Source organism: Bos indicus, chromosome 5 (genome assembly GCF_029378745.1).
Source record: "Bos indicus isolate NIAB-ARS_2022 breed Sahiwal x Tharparkar chromosome 5, NIAB-ARS_B.indTharparkar_mat_pri_1.0, whole genome shotgun sequence".
Classification (NCBI taxonomy): domain Eukaryota; kingdom Metazoa; phylum Chordata; class Mammalia; order Artiodactyla; family Bovidae; genus Bos; species Bos indicus.
In genome coordinates this window covers 35,616,590-35,636,657 of record NC_091764.1, presented here as the reverse complement: position 1 = coordinate 35,636,657, position 20,068 = coordinate 35,616,590, and the positions used below count along the sequence as shown (strand labels likewise).

Sequence of the window (20,068 nt, the reverse complement as noted above, 5' to 3'; positions counted from 1 at the left end):
TATTTCGGAAAGGCCGAAAAGGCAGGAATCTTAGTTTTAATTTTTAGCCCAAACTTTTATGGAGAGGCAATTTAAAAAATGAAAAGACAAAATGTTTTCCCAATCATGCAGACCACAACAACTTTTTTAATACTATATCAACTTCAACAAGCCATGATGATGCTGGTGAAATAAAGAAATAAATTTTAAGGGAGAAAATTTCTGGATAAAAATTCTTACTATAACAAAAAGTTCAATGGAAGAAAAATACATGATTGCTGTCTTCAAAAGCAATAGAAAGCAAGAGTATTAACCCTGTCAAAGGAGCATTGACTTGTATACACTACCATGCATAAAACTGATAGCTACTGGGAAGGTGCTACATAACACAGAGAGCCCAGTCTGGTGCTCTGTGATGACCTAGAGGGATGGGATGGGAGGGGGCTAAAGAGGCAGAAGATATATATATAGAGAGAGAGCTATGGCTGATTAGAATTGTTGTGTAGCAGAAATCAGCACAACATTGTAAAGCAACTATCCAGCAATTTAAAAAAATAGAATTCTTGGGTTTTAAGGAAGTAGAAAGGCCATGGTGCTGCTCTAAAACAAACAGAGAAAGAAGCTGTAAAGATAGCGGTTATAGGAGAATGGGCTCTGATGCCTGGCAGCTTGGTTCAAATGTTGATTCTGCCACTTATTATAACCTTGGACTTGAGACTTAACCTCTCAAGGCTCCATTTCCTTATCTGGAAAATATATTAAGAATGGTATCTACCTCCAAGACTGTGATGCACATTTAATGAGATTCATCCATGTAAAGTGCTTAGAGGACTATATGACACCAGGTAAAAACCTAATAAAGTGTTAAGCCTTATAATACAGAGAAAACATTTCAATGAATCTAAGAAAACATCCAGCTACCACACAACCAGATATAAGCAGATGCTCTGCACATCTCATTCAGTCATTCCTCAAACATCTACCAGCCATCTTTACAGCAGCACCATAGTAGGCACAGAGAATACTGGGGAAAAACAGACAAAGTCCAGGTCCTCAAAGAAGTTCCCATTTCATCATTTTCCTGAATCTATACTTCCTTGGATGATGAATTGCTATAACTGTAGGGCTTCCTTTTTCATGTCTAGAATTTTTATATTTCTGCCAAATCTTTATTTTATATGGCCAGACATTTTATACTGTCCTATTACTCCACACTGGGCTTCCCAGGTGGCTCAGCAATAAAAGGATCCACCTGCCAAGCAAGACATGTAGGTTCAGTCCCTGGTCAGGATATCCCCTGGAGAAGGAAATGGCAACCCACTTCACTATTCTTGCCTGGGAAATCCCATGGACAGAGCAGCTTGGTGGGCTACCATCCATGGGGTTGCAAAACACTCAAAAATGACTTAGTGACTAAAAAACAACTTTACATTATCAAGTCTAGTTAGAAATGGGGAACTTAATAATAAACACATCTTTTCTTAATGTGATTGAATAAAACTCCTGCAATAGACCTTGAATTCTGACATGCATTTTTAACCTATTAGAAATGTCAAACAATGAAAATCCAATAACTAGATGTCATAGAAACTTATTTCCATCAAAATTTGCCTGAAAATGTATCTTATATACACTCAGATCTTGTTCTTACAAAGGTCTTTTTAGTTCAATAAATGCAATCCTGTATATAAAGCTATTAGGAAAACAGTAGAAAAGTTAGGCAAAGCACCTTTATGGAAATAAAATACTATTTTCTCTGAATTTCATTCAGTATAAATTAATACCTTTCATTAAGGAAAAATACAGTGAAAGTGAGTCATTCAGTCATGTCTGACTCTTTGTGACCCCACGGCCTATACAGTCCATGGAATTCTCCATACCGGAATACTGGAGTGGGTAGCCTTTTCCTCCTCCAGGGGATGTTCCCAACTCAGGATCGAACCCAGGTCTCTTGTACTGCGGGTGGATTTTTTACCAGCTGAGCCACAAGGAAGCCCAAGAATACTGGAGTGGGTAGCCTATCCCTTCTTCAGTGGATCTTCCCGATCCAGGAATCGAACCAGGGTCTCCTGCATTGCAGGCAGATTCTTTACCAACTGAGCTGAAGGAACAATTAATATACAGATGCCCTGCATGGTGAATGGTGATCTACACTTAAAAGGAGGTATGAGATACAAAAGTTTGAATTACCAACACATGTATACCTGTGGCAGATTCATTTTGATATTTGGCAAAACTAATACAATTATGTAAAATAAAATAAAATTTTAAAAAAAGAAATATATTTTTATACAACACATATTCTTTAAATTTTTGACAATACAAAAAATGAATTTGAGTTAGAATGAACTCGATTTTCCGTTTTATTCATGTCACTTGGTATCAATCATATCTTATACAGATGGGAACAGTTAATGGATGTTAAGGCGGGTGGATGAAGCTCTGATGAGGAATAGGATATTGGAATAAAATTGAATTATCTCCCAATAAAATACTAATGAAAAACAAAGGGAAAAGTAGTGTAGAACCTGGCAGATCATCAGTGTGACCAGGTGATCAAGGTTGATATCATCAACAGAAGGACAATTGACACAGTTTATGTCCAGAGGTGATCAGCATCATTTCTGTGATATTCCTAAGAACACATAGCTTGAGTGATGAGGAAACGTCAGATGAACCCAGGTGGTGGGTGATAACATGGAATAAAATGCCTATACTGAGACCATAAAGGATACCGAAAACAGGGAAAGACTGTAACTGCTCAAATTGAGGGAAATTATAAGATATGACAACCAAATGCAATATGTGTTCTAGAATGGAGTCATGGTCTAAGAAGGAAAAGGAAACATTATTTAGATAGTTGGTGAAATTTAAGTGAGGTCTGAGATTGGATGATATTACGCTGTCAGTTTTGACATCTTAATTAGAAGAAGTATGTTGGTTATACAGGGAGAGTCCCCTTGTCTCTACTGTCCCTTAAATACAGTAGAGTATTTAAGGGTAATGGAGTATATTGCCGGTAAAAGGCATATTGAAATGAGATAGAGGATGATGGAGAAAATGGGCCAAAAATGTTACCAATTAGAAATCTGGTAAAAGAAGATGTGGGAGTTCTTTGTACTGTCTTTGTAAACCCTTCTGCAGGTTTGAAATGATTTTAAAAAAATTTTTAATTAAAAGCAATCATTAACCTGGGAACTCCCCTGCATATATAACTGACAGTGAGTTGATATCCTTACCATATAAAAATTCTTACAAATAAACAAGAAAAATGACAAGGCTGGTATAAAATGGCAAAAAGATATTTAGAAACTATTCATGAAATCAGAGACGCCATCAACTTACTAGCAAATATATTAAAAATGTACAAATCACTAATCAAAGAACAGTAAATTTTAGAAATGACAGTCATTTTTCAGATATCATAGTAGCAAAAAATATCTTAAACATAGTGTTCAGTGCTTCAAAATGTATAGTTTAAGTATCTCCAAAGTAAATTGTTTCCTCAGAACCTACATCTCTCTTTTTGGTGCTATTTAGGGTTTTTATTCTTTTAGGGAAATTAAATGGGTTGAAGCTAAAAATATTCAGTGATTCATGTATTCTCTGGTGCAGTTAGCATCCTCAATAATAATCAAACACAATTTTTATAACACCTAGAGTCTTTTTTTTTTTAATTTTATTTTATTTTTAAACTTTACATAATGTATTAGTTTTGCCAAATATCAAAATGAATCCGCCACAGGTATACATGTGTTCCCCATCCTGAACCCTCTAGAGTCTTAAATTAATCAAAAGTTAAAATACGAAGAAAAAATGGCAGCAGGTCAATCATCTCCTTTTTCAAAATGCTCAATGGGTAAACATCATTAAAACGAAGAGGCAAAATCTGAATGACTTTCATTCAACTGCTATGAAATATACTAATATATGGTTTCAACCATAAAAATATGACTCCTTGCCAAGCTCAATGGAATTTAACTACACACACCATCCAGGGAAAAAAGATTTATTAAGTAATGGAGATAATATAAACTCCATGACAATAAGGACACCAAAATAATATTTTGCGTGGACTTTTTAAAAAGGTATATGTTTCACCAAACTATAGAAAATAACAAGACAAGTTACAAATAAGGTGAATTCTATTTCCTCTCACTTCATAATAAACTGCAGAAAGTCGATTATCCTTTTTAAATGAGTATTTTGAAAAATGATTTTATGTGATTGATCAAAGTCCTAAAGAGCATTTGGGAAGTTTAATAAAGACATCATAAGGCTAAAGAGAGAAGAGTCTTAATGCCAAAGAATTAAAATACATTACAACAGTCCCTCAACATTCATCTTCAAAAAGATCATTGAAATGTCAGTGCATATCAATGTATGGCAGATTAAGAAAAGAGAGTTAAGTGAACTTTGAATGTACCTTGAAAATTTTCTTATTATACTGAGTTGCAACCAAAGAATCCAACTTTCTTACAGAGACTAAAGATAAAGCAAGTTAAATACTATAAAAAGAAGTTACTTTTGATAGCAAACAGAGTCCATTATAGCAATTTAAGTCTTTTACAAATAGAAAATATAATGGAAAAATAAAGATCCCATTTGAGTAAGAGCACACACAGCCCAAAAGGTTCCTAGGGGAAAATCTAACAAAATATGTGTACACCCATTATGGAAATAGTTATAAAGAAGATATGAAAGAAAATGGAAAGATAAGTCATATCCCTGGATTTTAAAAAATGAGTATCAGGAGAATGGTAACATATAACAATCTATAAATATGGTGTAATTCCAATACAAATCCAAATAGCATTTTTTTCATAAAACTTATTAAATTGATTTTAAAAGTTTATACCACAGAATGAAGTTGCAAACATAACCAAAAAAAAAAAAAAAAAAATCTGAACAGGAAGAACAGAGACCTGAACTATGACATAGAAACTCTTACAAAACTACAGCAATCAGAGTAGTGTGCTCTTGCTGTGGGAATCACAAGCAGATCAGAATACAAGGCCCAGAAGCCAACCTCAGAGATTTGGTCCTACAACTGATGTTACAAATACATGAGAAAAGAATTGGCTTCAGGTAACTGGCACAGGGACCTCCAGCTTTACCTCCCAGCTATTACACTAGATAAGTATACCTAGATCTGAGTTCAAGAAGGCCATTTCTTTTCATTATTAATCAGAACAAAAAAATCATTGAGTATGAAGTGAAATGAAAGTGAAAGTCGCTCAATTATGTCCGACTCTTTGCGACCCCATGGACTATGCAGTCCATGGAATTCTCCAGGCCAGAATACTGGAGTGGGCTGCCTTTCTCTTCTCCAGGGGATCTTCCCAACCCAGGGATCAAAGCCAGGTCTCCTGAATTGCAGGTGGACTATTTATTGAGTATTATGAGACAGATTAAGATAGAAGGTTAAATACAGATATACCATTGTCCTCTTTTCAGATCTCCAATTAAAAGATCAATAGTAAATTCATCAACTGTATTTGCATTAATGCCTATGTACTAGTATTCATTGCAGAGTCAAAAACTGTACTGTCTATTGTCACAAACTTGTCAACATCCAAAGAAGAATGTTAGGTAGAATCAAGAACACATACAATTTTTCATACTTCACCCAAACTACTCAAAATCATGCCATATTTTCTATTTTATATAGTAGACCAGAAATTTCTCATAAACACAATTTAAAATTTTCTTTTCCTGGGATTTTCTAATTGGTTTTCTCTTTTCTTTGGTGAAAGAAAATATATTCTCTCTTCACTATGTCGTTAAAGTGAGACTGTATAGTTTCACTCTTTAGAGACAGAAATTATTGATTTGACGGCATATCAATTAAAAAAAATTAGCACAGCAAAAATCACCATAAAGACCTCAAAGCAAATGAAAACTATAGATGATATGAAATTAATATTCTTATTAACTGGAGTTCATTTAAATCAGTAAGAAAATGTACAAAAATAGACAACGTATCTAAATACATTGTTGGGCTTCCCTGGTGGCTCAGTGCTAAAGAATCCATCTGTCAATGCAGAAGACACAGGTTCAACCCCTGATCCAGGAGATCTTACAAGCTGCTGGGCAGCTAAGCCTGTGTGCCACAACTACAGAGCCTGTGCTCTAGAGGCCGAGAGCTGCAACTACTGAAGCCAGCATGCCCTAGAGCCTGTGCTCCGCAGTAAGAGAAGTCACTGCAATGAGAAGCCCATGCACCACAATTAGAGAGTAGCCCCTGCACCGCAACTAGAGAGTAGCCCCCATTCACCACACTTAGACAAAAGCAAGGGCAGCAGCGAAGGTGCAGCATAGCCAAAAGAACTTAATTAATCAATTAACTAAATAAGAACTGAAGTCACTCAGTCATGTCCTGCTCTTTGCAACCCCATGTACTGTAGCCTACCTGGCTCCTCTCTGTCCATGGGTTTTTCCAGGCAAGAATACTGGAGTGGGTTGCCATATCCTTCAGGGGATCTTCCTGACTCAGGGAATGAACCCAGGTCTCCCGCATTGCAGGCAGACTCTTTACTGTCTGAGCCACCAGGGAATTACCTAAATAAGCTATTTACAAAAGAAGACATATGAATGGCCAATACGTATATGAGAAAGTATTCAATCTTACCAACAAAGTGTTATTTTTTGCCTACTGGATTGGCAAATTTTCAAATCACTGTTGAAGAAAGTGGGTAAGTAGATACTTTAAACTGCTAATGAGATTACTATGTATTAAAATCTGTCCTGAAACATATATATACATTCATAAGAAAATTAAACACATACCAGATTAGATACGTATATCTATATGTATCAGTTCAGTTCAGTTGCTCAGTCGTGTCTGACTCTTTGCGACCCCATGAATCGCAGCACACCAGGCCTCCCTGTCCATCACCAACTCCCAGAGTTCACTCAGACTCACGTCCATCAAGTCAGTGATGCCATCTAGCCATCTCATCCTCTGTCGTCCCCTTCTCCTCCTGCCCCCAATCCCTCCCAGCATCAGAATCTTTTCCAATGAGTCAACTCTTCACATGAGGTGGCCAAAGTACTGGAGTTTCAGAATTAGCATCAGTCCTTCCAAAGAAATCCCAGGGCTAATCACCTTCAGAATGGACTGGTTGGATCTCCTTGCAGTCCAAGGGACTCTCAAGAGTCTTCTTGAACACCACAGTTCAAAAGCATCAATTCTTCGGCACTAGGCTTTCTTCATAGTCTAACTCTCACATCCATACATGACCACTGGAAAAATCATAGCCTTGAATAGACAGACCTTTGTTGGCAAAGTAATGTCTCTGCTTTTCAATATGTTATCTAACTTGGTCATAACTTTTCTTCCAAGGAGTAAGCGTCTTTTAATTCCATGGCTGCAGTCACCATCTGCAGTGATTTTGGAGCCCAAAAAAATAAAGTCTGACATTGTTTCCACTGTTTCCCCATCTATTTCCCATGAAGTGATACCTCCATCCAATACCATAAGATTGAGACACATACCTAGTACACACAAAAATAGCCATTAGTTCAGTTCAGTTCAGTTGCTCAGTCATGTCCGACTCTTTGCGAGCCCCATGAATCACAGCATGCCAGGCCTCCCTGTCCATCACCAACTCCCGGAGTTTACCCAAACCCATGTTCATCAAGTAGGTGATGCCATCCAGCCATCTTATCCTCTGTCGTCCCCTTCTCCTCCAGCCCCCAGTCCCTCCCAGCATCAGGGTCTTTTCCAATGAGTCCTCTCTTCACATGAGGCGGCCAAAATATTGGAGTTTCAGCCTCAGCATCAGTCCTTCCAATGAACACCCAGGACTGAGCTGCTTTAAGATGGACTCGTTGGATCTCCTTACAGTCCAAGGGACTCCCAAGAGTCTTCTCCAACACCACAGTTCAAAAGCATCAATTCTTCGGCACTCAGCTTTCATCACTGTCCAACTCTCACATCCATACATGACCACTGGAAAAAGCATAGCTTTGACTAGACAGACCTTTGTTGGCAAAGTAATGTCTCTTCTTTTTAATATGCTGTCTAGGTTGATCATAACTTTCCTTCCAAGAAGTAAGCGTCTTTTCATTTCATGGCTGCAATCACCATCTGCAGTGATTTTGGAGCCCAGAAAAATCAAGTCAGCCACTGTGCCCACTGTTTCCCCATCTATATGCTATGAGGTGCTGGGACAGGATGCCATGATCTTAGTTTTCTGAATGTTGAGCTTTAAGCCAACTTTTTCACTCTCCTCTTTCACTTTCATCAAGAAGCTCTTTAGTTCTTCGTTTTCTGCCATAAGGGTGGTGTCATCTGCATATCTGAGGTTACTGATATTTCTCCCGGCAATCTTGATTCCAGCTTGTGCTTCTTCCAGCCCAGCATTTCTCATGATGTACTCTGTATATAAGTTAAATAAGCAGAGTGACAATATACAGCCTTGATGTACTCCTTTTCCTATTTGGAACCAGTCTGTTGTTCCATGTCCAGTTCTATCTGTTGCTTCCTGACCTGCATACAGGTTTCTCAAGAGGCAGGTCAGGTGGTCTGGTATTCAGAATTTTCCACAGTTTATTGTGATCCACACAGTCAAAGGCTTTGGCATAGTCAATAAAGCAGAAATAGATGTTTTTCTGGAATTCTCTTGCTTTTTCCACCATCCAGCAGATGTTGGCAATTTGATCTCTGGTTCCTCTGCCTTTTCTAAAACCAGCTTGAACATTTGGAAGTTCACAGTTCACGTATTGCTTAAGCCTGGCTTGGAGAATTTTGAGCATTACTTTACTAGCGTGTGAGATGAGTGCAATTGTGTGGTACTTTGAGCACTCTTTGGCATTGCCTTTCTTTGGGATTGGAATGAAAACTGATCTTTTCCAGTCCTGTGGCCACTGCTGAGTTTTCCAAATTTGCTGGCATTTGAGTGCAGCACTTTCACAGCATCATCTTTCAGGATTTGAAATAGGTCAAATCCTGAGCTATTTGGAATTCCATCACCTCCACTAGCTTTGTTCATAGTGATGCTTTCTAAGGCCCACTTGACTTCAAATTCCAGGATGTCTGGCTCTAGGTGAGTGATCACACCATCATGATTATCTGGGTCATGAAGATCTTTTTGTACAGTTCTTCTGTGTATTCTTGCCACCTCTTCTTAATATCTTCTGCTTCTGTTAGGTCCATACCATTTCTGTCCTTTATTGAGCCCATCTTTGCATGAAATGTTCCTTTGGTATCTCTAATTTTCTTGAAGAGATCTCTAGTCTTTCCCATTCTGTTGTTTTCCTCTATTTTTTTTGCACTGATTGAAATAGCCATAGTAGTTGGTTATAGTCACAGTCCATTCTAACTCATCACTTTCTTATTTTGATAGTTTAGTCCCTAGTGGCTCTCGATGATAAAGAATATGCCTGCAGTGCAGGAGACCCAGGTTCAATCCCTGGGTCTGGAAGATCCCCTGAAGAAGGGCACAGCAACCTACTCCAGTATTCTTGCCTATAGAATTCCATGAACAGAGGAGCCTGGCAGGCTACAGTCCATGGGGTCACAAAGAGTCAGGCACAACTGAGCATGCACACACAGACACTGTGTATCTAAAAAGAAAAAAAAATATTATCTAACATACAGGAAAAATCTATTATAACCAGTTACCCAACAAATTGCATTTCTTAGAATTCATCCTAGACAAATTCTGGGGTAATAACTGAAAAAAAAAAAAAACTTCATTCATTTCAATATCATTTCATAAAGATTCTATATGAAACACAGTAGGTAAATCATTTAGTCATAAACTTATTACTTGAAGGCAATCTGGGAGATCTGCTTCCCCCTAAAATTTAAACATGTCAGCATCATCAAAAATGATGAAAGTGAAAATAATAAAATCTCAAGGGCTTATTAAAGGAAAAAAAAGAATTAAAATAACATTCTGAAAGTTTCCATTCCCAAGTGAAGAATCATATTTTTAAAAATTTAATTATTAGAAGTATTTTTAGTGTAAGAAAAATACCTTAAAATAATTAGTAGCAAACTGTATTTTAGTAGATACATGGGCCAATACAGCCAAGGGACTGGTATTCTATCATGCCGAGTGAAGAGAGCAGGTAAGGAAGTACAAGGTACAAGATGGATGCCACAGAAGGGTCTCATAATGGCCCAAGCTATTTGAGGCCTGATAACTGGATATGGTCAAAACAAGAAGGAACCCAGAAATACCCCAGCCCTCTTCATCTCTGTCTAGGGAAGTGAATAGCCCACACATGTGATGTGTGGCTGTGAGTATGGCTGCTTAGTCCATGGTTAGTTGCAGCAGCAGCAGCCAATGGATTCACTCATTGGCTCTGAAGAAAGAATGGAATGCTGACCAGAAGAAGAATGCCTTGCTTCTTCAGCATGAGAAAGAGATCTGTGCTCCATGAAATAACCTCTCTATATTAACTATATTATACTAGTTTATTAATTATATTAGCTCTCTATATTCTTTCTATCACTTAACCTATATAAAAATTTGGTACATATAAGTAATAAGAGAAATCTCATTTGCTTGCTGAGTCTTAACTTCAACTGAGTTTCTTTGATGAGCAACTCACCCTGCCTTATAATGAATGGTATATGTAGGTTTAACCACATTAGAATATATATTGCAACTTTCCTAATAATTAAAGATGCAATTTTGTTAGAGATAATAATGTTGAAACACACTTTAAGAGAACACAATATAAGGGCAGTTTTTTTTAATTATGTAGAATTTGGGTTTGAAATTTTAATTTATAAATCCTATTATGTTTAATGTTATTTATTAAGTAAAGTGCAACCAAAAAATAAAGAGTATAGTAACTATAACATCAGTCTGGTAATTTTATCCAAAATAAACAGTCATCTTTTAGTTCAGAACCATTAAGCCAAGCAAATATTGCCAGTAAATTTAATTTTTACTGAGTAATATCAAGTAAGAAATGGCTTAATACATGACGCTCACTCACAAATATGAAGACATATTTTATCAGCCTCATACATAAAAACATTCTTACTCATTCAAAATGTACAATAATTACTACTAAGAGAGTTGAAAAAAATCTCATTTATTTCACCTTAAGTTTATTAATATAGAAGACCATGGCAAACTGCAAGACAGTTCTGTATATAGTTGCACACCTACTGCCGTAAATTATTTCCATGTATCCTATTTGCAAAACATTCAAAGTTAGAAGCATAGATAATATCTGCATATCAGGAAATTTTCTAATATTAATCCCATGAAAATCAATTTATATATATAAATCCCAAGACAATCTTAAGAGAAGTATTATAAATCACAGAATATAATCTAGGGGACTGTACCAAATCAGCACCAAAGGACAACAAAAGGATTTTACTTATTCTGAAGAAACTGTAGTTTTGTAAAATGGAAAAACAAAACAGTCCTTTTGGAATTTGGGGAAATTTTATTATGCATTTTTACTTACAAATACACTTTCACTTTTCAATGAGTATTTACTGTTTTCATATTTCTCTTCTATGTTTCTGGTATACATAAGTAAGTGAACTAACATCATAGAATTATTTCTCTATAGTCTTTTTTTATTCCTTTCAAAACACAATAGTCAGAAAACTGTAATGATGAGAAAACTCCTTTGATCTGCCTATGGGTCTTAATTCTTTCAGACATAAAGTACCGTATGTTACTGTCTGTTTTTTTTAGGTAAAACTATTGTTGGTTAAACATATACAGACATGACAGAAGAGCCAACAGCCTTTTTACACTGTATTCACATGACATTTGTGGTCCAGTTTTTAATAGCAGCTCCTACTTGAAAACATCATTTGAAACCTGCATCTCAGGTTGGGAGACCAAATGAGATCCTACACACAGTGCACCAGGGTACTGCTAATGAGCAAAAGTGGGGTAGCCATTCCTTTCTTCCAACCCAGGAATCAAGCCCGGGTCTTCCATGTTGCAGGAAGATTCTTTACCGTCTGAGCCACCGGGGAAGCTCCAAGAATACTGGAGTGGGTAGCCATTCCCTCCTCCAGCAGACCTTCACAACCCAGGCATTGAACCTGGGTCTCCCGCATTACAAGAAGATTCTTTACCATCTGAGCCACTAGGGAAGCCCTGACAAGGTTCCTAGCAGCTTCATAATGATGCCACTTTGTTTCAAGCTGTGTTTCAATACCAAGATGTGACTTAAGCCCACTTTCAATCCCAAGATACTGTGATGCCTGCCTTTCCCACTTCCATCCTGCTTTTAGCTCACTTCAGACACCCCCGAACCCAGAGCACATCCATTAGTCTCCTATGTCCAAACCAACAAAGTTGTGTGATTAGGTTTCCAGTTTTTACACTGTGGCTGAGATGTTGCCATGTAGCTCATTATAGGTGTCGTTATTCGCTAAGAACTTGTCATTTGGAGGCAGGACCTGCCAGTTAGTGAAATCCTCATGCTTAGAGCTAATGACATTTCAGGACAGATTAGGCACCCTGCATCAATAGAGCAATTTGAACATTCTCCAGATCATTTGCCCTAGCCTGGAGAAAACTTCCTCATGTCATTTACGATTCCTGGTCCAGTCATGATGATCTTTCTCTTGATCTTTCACTCATTTCTTCATCCACCAAATATTTATTTAGCATCTAACTTTGCATGACAGCATGGCAGGTGAAATGGAGTATGCAAACTTTATGTGTAATCCTCCACAACAAAGGGAAAAAAAATCTAATAAAACAATGTTGTCAGCTACATACAATTTCACACAAATGCATAAGTACACCTGGGAAAAGGATTAGAAAGCTACATCCTGGAGAGTTGTTGTGGTTGTCTCTAGATGCCAGAACTACACACAGTGACACTGGCAAATGTTTAACGTTTGGCTCTCTGTTCTCTAGAGAAATAATTCTGAGATACTGGTTCATTTATCCATTTCTTTAGGGAAGATAGAAAATATAAAAAAGTGGACTCATTAAAAAAAGAATAATCAATAAAAATGCATATTTTTTAAAAAGCTCTGCTCTGTAGCACTTGCTGATGTCCATAGCCTTCTTCAAGCTACAGCAGTAATGTCAGTCAGCTCACAAAGTTTCAACTCCTGTCAGCCAGTACCAGCCCACTCCAGCACACCACTGATGGGCTGAGAGATATTTTCCTGTTTATGTTTTTCTTATTTTCAAAATGTCTTTTAAGGATAATAGTGGTTGGCCCCAGGGACAGAAATCAAGTACCCATGGACATGGATGGAGGTAGCCTTTTTTCTCTATATCCTATGGTGTCTTTTCAATTTTGAACCACAGAATGTGTTACCAATTTTTTAAAATTTTAACTTTTTAAATCTTCAATAAATAATTGCTATGATTGTGATCAAAGGCAGTAAATGATATTTCTAGTGTCTCATATGTAAATAATACATATGTATATATGTGAAACATTGAAACAAGGTAAGATGTTATATGTTAGAATGGCAAAAGGAGTGGCCCAAATTTCAAAAAGGCATTGGAGGTTCATGGAGGAAGTGATGAATGTAGACTGGGAAGGTCAGTAAAAGCTTCATGGAGCACTGCGTGAAGTTCTGGAGTGTGAACACGCTTTGGATGAGCAGAAAGAAAGGGAATGACACATAGATGATGAGCAGACAGGCCTCTGTGCCCGGCATTTATACTCCTGCTGAATGATGCCACTTTTCTTCATCTCTGCCAGTACTGGAGCTGACATAACCCACAGCCTCTATTTCTCTCTGATTCTCCTTACTGCATCTGGCATCAGAGCAAGCCGCAAATAGCCAGATATCTCGGAACTCACTATCATCAATCGCATGGAAATGAAAGTGAAGTCAGGCACTGACATGAGGATCAGGGAAGCAGCAGCATCTCATCTCTAGTAGTAACATTAATGTTTATTTAGGGTTTATTCCATAGCAGGCACTATGTGGTTGAACTCACAGAGCCTTATTAATGGGGAATCATTCAAGTTATTGCTTTCTACCAAGCAGTCAAGAACTCAAAGTCAGCGGAATGCTACCACCTCACCACAACCATCCCCAAAAGCAACTAGGAAATAAGCAGGAAGAGCTCTTCTGTGAACTAAGACAGATGTGATGGAGAGCTGGACCCACATCTAATCACTGCCAGGTAAAGGATAACAGATCTCTTGTTTATTCTGATGGCCATTCTTCAACATTTAACTAGTTTACAGCTGACCATCCCATGAAGCACATAAATGTATTCACTTATCCAGGATATGTTTTGCAAACTAGTCATCTTAGTGGCTACCTCAGATAGTTCTACTGATTAAAATTTAACACTCTGGGGATACTTCGTTTGGCTTTTTTTTATTTTATTGGAGTATACTTGATTTACAATGCTGTGTTCATTTCTGCTGTACAGCAAAGTGATTCAGTTACACATACATATTCTTTTTCATTACATTATCACAATATATTGAATATAGTTCCCTGTGCTGTATATCAGGCCATTGTTTACCCATTGCATATGTAACAGTTCGCATCTGCTAATCCCAAACTCCCAATCTTTTCCTCCTGCACTCCTCCTTTACATCTGGCAATGGAATACTCTTTGGTCTTTAACAAATAGATTATAAACAAATGTTTATTCAATGGGATAATCCTCAAAATACTTTGCTAAATTTTAAAAAGCTATAAAATATTATGTCCAGTGTGATTCACTTTTTTAAATAGTCGTGAAGTCATGAAGTCACTCAATCATGTCCGACTCTTTGTGACACCATGGACTGTAGCCCACCAGGATCCTCCATCCATGGAATTTTCTAGGCAAGAGTACTGGAGTGGGTTGCCATTTCCTTCTCCAGGGCTATACTATTTTAAATAGTATATCTATTCATTTTAAATAGACATGTATAACTGAAAGTATTAGTAAAAACTGATCTGATCTGATCCCCAGTAGAGTAAAATTACTGATGATTTTTGCTTCCTTCTTTGTGATTTTTCCTAATTTGTAAAATTCACTATAAGTATTACATGTAACGTTTCAAATTTGCAGCATAATTAAAACTTCCACATTCTAGAGGATTCATCCATCAGTACTTGAGAGTGGAACTTGTGCTACTTCCCCAGGAAAAGCCTGGCCCTGGCCTTGGGAATCACCTACTTCAGTTACCATAGCCAAACATAGGTACCTTCTGTTCGGGCATGTCCTTGTTGGCTCCTCAATTTTTGTAAAAAAAAATGCCAGTATTTCCTCCAACTCAATTGCTGCTGAAGCTCAATACTAAGTCTCACTTAACTGTCAACAAAGAATAACTCTAACTTGGGATATATCAGAGAAGTCTAACTTGAATTTAATATTTTCAAGACATTTGAAAAAGCAATCTATGTGGACTATTGCCTGGAAGACAAGGTATTTTATCAGGATTTCATACAGGAGGTGCTATTGTCATCTTGAGCAGTAAAACTTGGTTGCACAGAAGTTTCGTGCACGCTGCCTAAGGCCTTGCAGGCAGTATTGCTTCAAACACCCTCAACATAGATGCATGTTACTGGCATTGTTATAGACTTGATTTTTCTGAAGCGCACTGTGTGGTAATGCAACCAGTTGACACAAGGTCTTCTGAACTTGATCCTTTAAAGGCACTCAATACATTTTCCCATAAAAGGTCACAGGAGGCTTCAAAAGTTAAATGAAAATAAAAGAGCTGAGTAACTAAAAAAAATAAAAATAGGTCATAGGAGAAATACGTCTCTGCCCTCAAAATTAAGAATAGTTGCATTTCCTTAATCACCCAACTGGGTGTCTATTTTTTCTTTGCCCTAATTTGTATATTTCATTTTATTTTTATCTTATTGTCCTGTACATATCTCTATGAAAGTAAAAGTGAAAGTATTAGTTGTTCAGTTGTACCCAACTCTTTGCCACCCCATGGACTACAGCCTGCCAGTCTCCTCTGTTAATGGAGTTCTCCAGCAACAATACTAGAGTGGGTAGCCATTCCCTTCTCCAGGGGATCGAACCTGGGTGTCCCACATTGCAGGAAGATTCTTTACCATTTGAGCCACCAGGGAAGCCCAGATAGATATCTCTCTATATACCACTTTAATCTTTTGTAAAAATCAGCAGAGAATAAACAAGCATTCAGGAAATGATGAAACTAAAGAGACCGGTGCGAATAAGACTTAAGGAAAGAAAGATAATGTCAGCAATAATAATAGGGAAAAAAACACAACAAAGCACAAGGTTTGGGAGGGTAACATGAGGTCAGGAGCTATCACAGTGGACAGGTTAAAAATTCTGGACTCAAGAATCGGAATGATGCCAACTGTGAAATAAGTCAGAGAAAGACAAATGCTGCATGATTTCACTCATATATGGAATGTAAAACCTAAAACAATCAACATAACAAAACAGAGTTATAGATACAAACAGGTGGTGGTCAGAGTAGAGAGGGTTTGAGGGGAGGAGATAAATAAGTGAGGGAGACTCAGAGGTACAAACTTCCAGTTATAAAATAAATGAGTCATGAGTATGCAATGCACAGTGTGGGGAATATAGGCAATAACTATTTGGTATCTTTATACGGTGACAACTTAATCTCTAATGCTTATTTTTCCTATCTGTAAAATGATAATGAGAATAATGACTTTGCCATATGATCGACTTCTGTGGAATTTTTTCTCTAGGATTATCAAGTACTTTATATGAATTTACAGATGAGGAACCTGAGGTTCAGAAGAGGTATGAAATTTACATGAGTCACAAAGCCAGTCAGTCTTAGAGCTATGACTGGAATGCACACAGTCCAGCTCCAGGTCCATACTCTGAACCATTATCTAATACATGATGATAACAGGAATTAACACATGGAATGCACTGAGCACCCTGCCTGGCACATGATAAGCCTTTAATAATTTGCTTACTGCTGCTGCTGCTGCTAAGCAAATGAGAAAGTGAATTACCAATACAGATGATTTTAATATTATAAAAAATATCCTATATCTCAAATGCAGTATTTATTTATGTAAATGTTATCAAATTTATAGATAATATAAATGAATAATTAATAATAAATTTAGCAAGAATAACTCGAAAGCATGAGAGCTAAGCACAACGATTCATATAAATATATTCACGTTGGTGCTATTTATTAAAGTTAAAAAAGAAATGAGTTAAGTACCCACAAGTAAGAAATTGATCAAACAAAATACGGCATATCTCTGTACAAAGACAATTCTGGATTAAAATATGACAATTTCAACATAGTCTTCTTCGGGTGATATGATTTGTATGAGTTCTCCTATTTCTTTGTTATACTTACCAGTATTCCAATTTTTCTACAATGAAAATACATCGCTATGCTAATTTGAAAAAAGTAAACATTATTTTTAATTGAAATAAGTCAATATAAAGCCCTACATATCATTTTAACAAGTCTACTTTATAGGAACAGTAAGAAAGGATCTGTCTGACACCAATCTGCCTTCAAGGACCTATCTGATAAAGGCTGGGGATATCAATATACCCTTACTATGTCTAAGGTGCTAAAAAAAAAAAATTTGAAACTGTTGTAAGAAGCATCAGATAGAAAGTACATAGATAATATGAAATCCATGCTGGTCAAGCATTTGTAGAGTTAATATATTCAACCCAAGGACCAAACAAAACATTGTCCATTTAGAAGGGATGGTTTTGAGGGTATCACCTGGAAGAAGGATGGGTGAGTTTCACATCCCTATGAAACAAAGCAGGACCCTGCGGTCTTTGCTCTCCCCACCATGTCCTCTGCCTGCCTTTTGTCTGTGGAAAACTTTAGTCAAAGAATAAGTTTAATCAGAAAAGTGAGAACAGATGGAAACAAAAGAAAACAATCAAAGGAAACCAAATAATAATGCAGTCATTAAGCAAAGTCAAGGACCTCTAGCACTTTCTCAAGGGCTATAGATAATATTCTGAGGCATATCCAGTGAGCTATCTTACAGATACCAAAACACCAGGCGGAGAAGTTAACTGCATGATGACAAGACTGTGCCCTGGACATAAGCTGCCACGATTTTGAGAATTGGTCTCAAAGAAAAGGGAACAAGTGGACCTTGAAACTGAAGATTAACCACACCTAAAACAACCAAGATGACACTGGTCAGACCACTGATGACCAATTTGAAGATGACTGTCGGAGCTGGCTGTGCTGTCTCTGCACGTAGCCCCCTCCTGTCTATAAAAGCTGTTGCCCCACTGGTTGCCAGCGGGGAGGAGCTGGTTTTTGGACAGATAGCCATCTGAATCTGCCCCGTTTCCAGTTGCTGGCATCTGAAATAAAGCAAACTTTCCTTTCCACCAACCTGGCCTGTTTATTGGCTTTTGAGCAGCAAGCAGCTGGACCCCACCACATCCTTTCAATATCTACAAATGGGGTAGTGGGAAAAAGCCACAGGGCAGAAAAATATAGTGCCTGAAATACAGGGGAAATTTTCTCAGCAAACAGAAATAATCAGAAATAAATCAGGCTGCTCTGTGAAGGAACAATATCCTTTGCTGTATGTGAATCATGTTGCCCAAAGCCCAGTGGAGAAGGGCAGGGTCACAGTGGTATAAGCAAGGATATCAATCACCTGAAGACAAGGAACAGAAACATACCAAGAGGGAAAATCCTAGTGAATCCTTGGGAGATGGAACTCTCCCTTTTTACTAAGTCAACTACTCAGTGAATGTTTGGGTGACATCCTCCTCCGAAAAACAAGCCAAAACCTGGGAGGAAAAAAACCCAAGTGAGAGGCTTGAGATGTTACCATAATCCTTTGGGGTTAAAGATAAAATTAGATGGGATCTTAAATACTGTGAGTAATCTAGGCAGAATGTGATCAGAAACCCTATTCTATGAGTTGATTTTCTATATTTTGTTCTCCACATATATTTGGCCTTCAGTGTTTAGCAAAGATTTGCAAAGTCCCAGACTGTCCCATCTCTCATAAGGGAAACCAGGAAAAGAGGTTTCTGCTCACATCACATTAAATCCATTATATATGTAAAACACTTTACATATATAAACTCTTTGACCCTCACAACAATCTATGAAGAAGGTATTACTACCATCCCTGTACTATAGATGAGGAAACTGAGGTTATGTAATTTGCCCCAAGGTCTACCAAGAGTCACAAAGTGGGTACTCAAAATACGAACAATGAAAGAAATTTCATTGTCAGAACCCTGGCTATTCTTTCAGGAAGGAATCACTTTAACTTGCTTGATATTATTTAGCAGCAATTTATGTACATTCTAAGTGTCATGAATGAATTTTTTCTTCTCCCTCTCCACTCCTCCTCACTACTCCCACCAGCTCCCAAATCATGTTTCTCACATGTGCGAGAAACTAGGAAATACCAGATAGCATTTTGATTCAACACACATCCAAGAATAGCTGTAACTATCACAGTCTAAGAACATGTTGAAAAAGAATGTATTTGTCCGTGATTAAAATTTTAAGACTATTAAACTCTAAACCCAAGCAATATCTTAAAGAAATAGAATACAGTATTTTTGTGGCTATCTGTTTATCAATTAAGAAGTTTGCTTGACTTTAACATTGAATAGCATATCTCATGAAGAAGTTAGTGATTAATAAATGGGTTTTAATAAAATGGTAACTTCTGTATGCTCTTAGCAACACCAAAAACAGCAGCTCCTTCTGCTTTTAGGCTGATCTCAATTACCTGTGTTTGTGATTTTGCATAATATAGCAAAATTATTCTTGCTGTTTTAAACCAACCCTGTTATCTCACTTTTATTTAGTTCTCTTTAATGTGTTAATTTCACTATATAAAATGAAAACACAGGAAACTCCAGCAGTCACACATACCTGTGATCCAAATGGTGAATGGAAAGGATCACTCCGGAATTTAAGTGGGTCTGTTTTAGGGTCACCAGAATAGTAAACTCATGTTTATTTCTCAGCTTCTGAAAAAACTGTTCAGCTGTAGCAGTGGAGGCTTTTATACTTCTGGGAGTATCTAAAAAGGGAAACAAACAGTAAATAGACTAGAATGTGGTCCTTTATCCTTTATAGGCAACATCTTTCAGAAACATTACAAGTAATTGCTGATAAATATCAAGCTCCAGACTCTCCTGGTAAATTCTTTAAAAAACACTTTTTGCTA

The 20,068-nt window shown here is 37.2% G+C and overlaps 1 protein-coding gene across 2 annotated transcripts in view; it reads right to left on the bottom strand.

Moving 5' to 3' along the window:
• Window positions 1-20,068, bottom strand: part of NELL2 (neural EGFL like 2) — a 469,663-nt gene that overhangs the window by 309,449 nt on the left and 140,146 nt on the right. For both annotated transcript variants that reach the window (XM_070789234.1, XM_019960750.2), the window contains one exon: window positions 19,771-19,921. In XM_070789234.1, coding sequence (XP_070645335.1) covers window positions 19,771-19,921 — 151 coding nt within the window. The remainder of the gene's footprint in view (window positions 1-19,770; window positions 19,922-20,068) is intronic.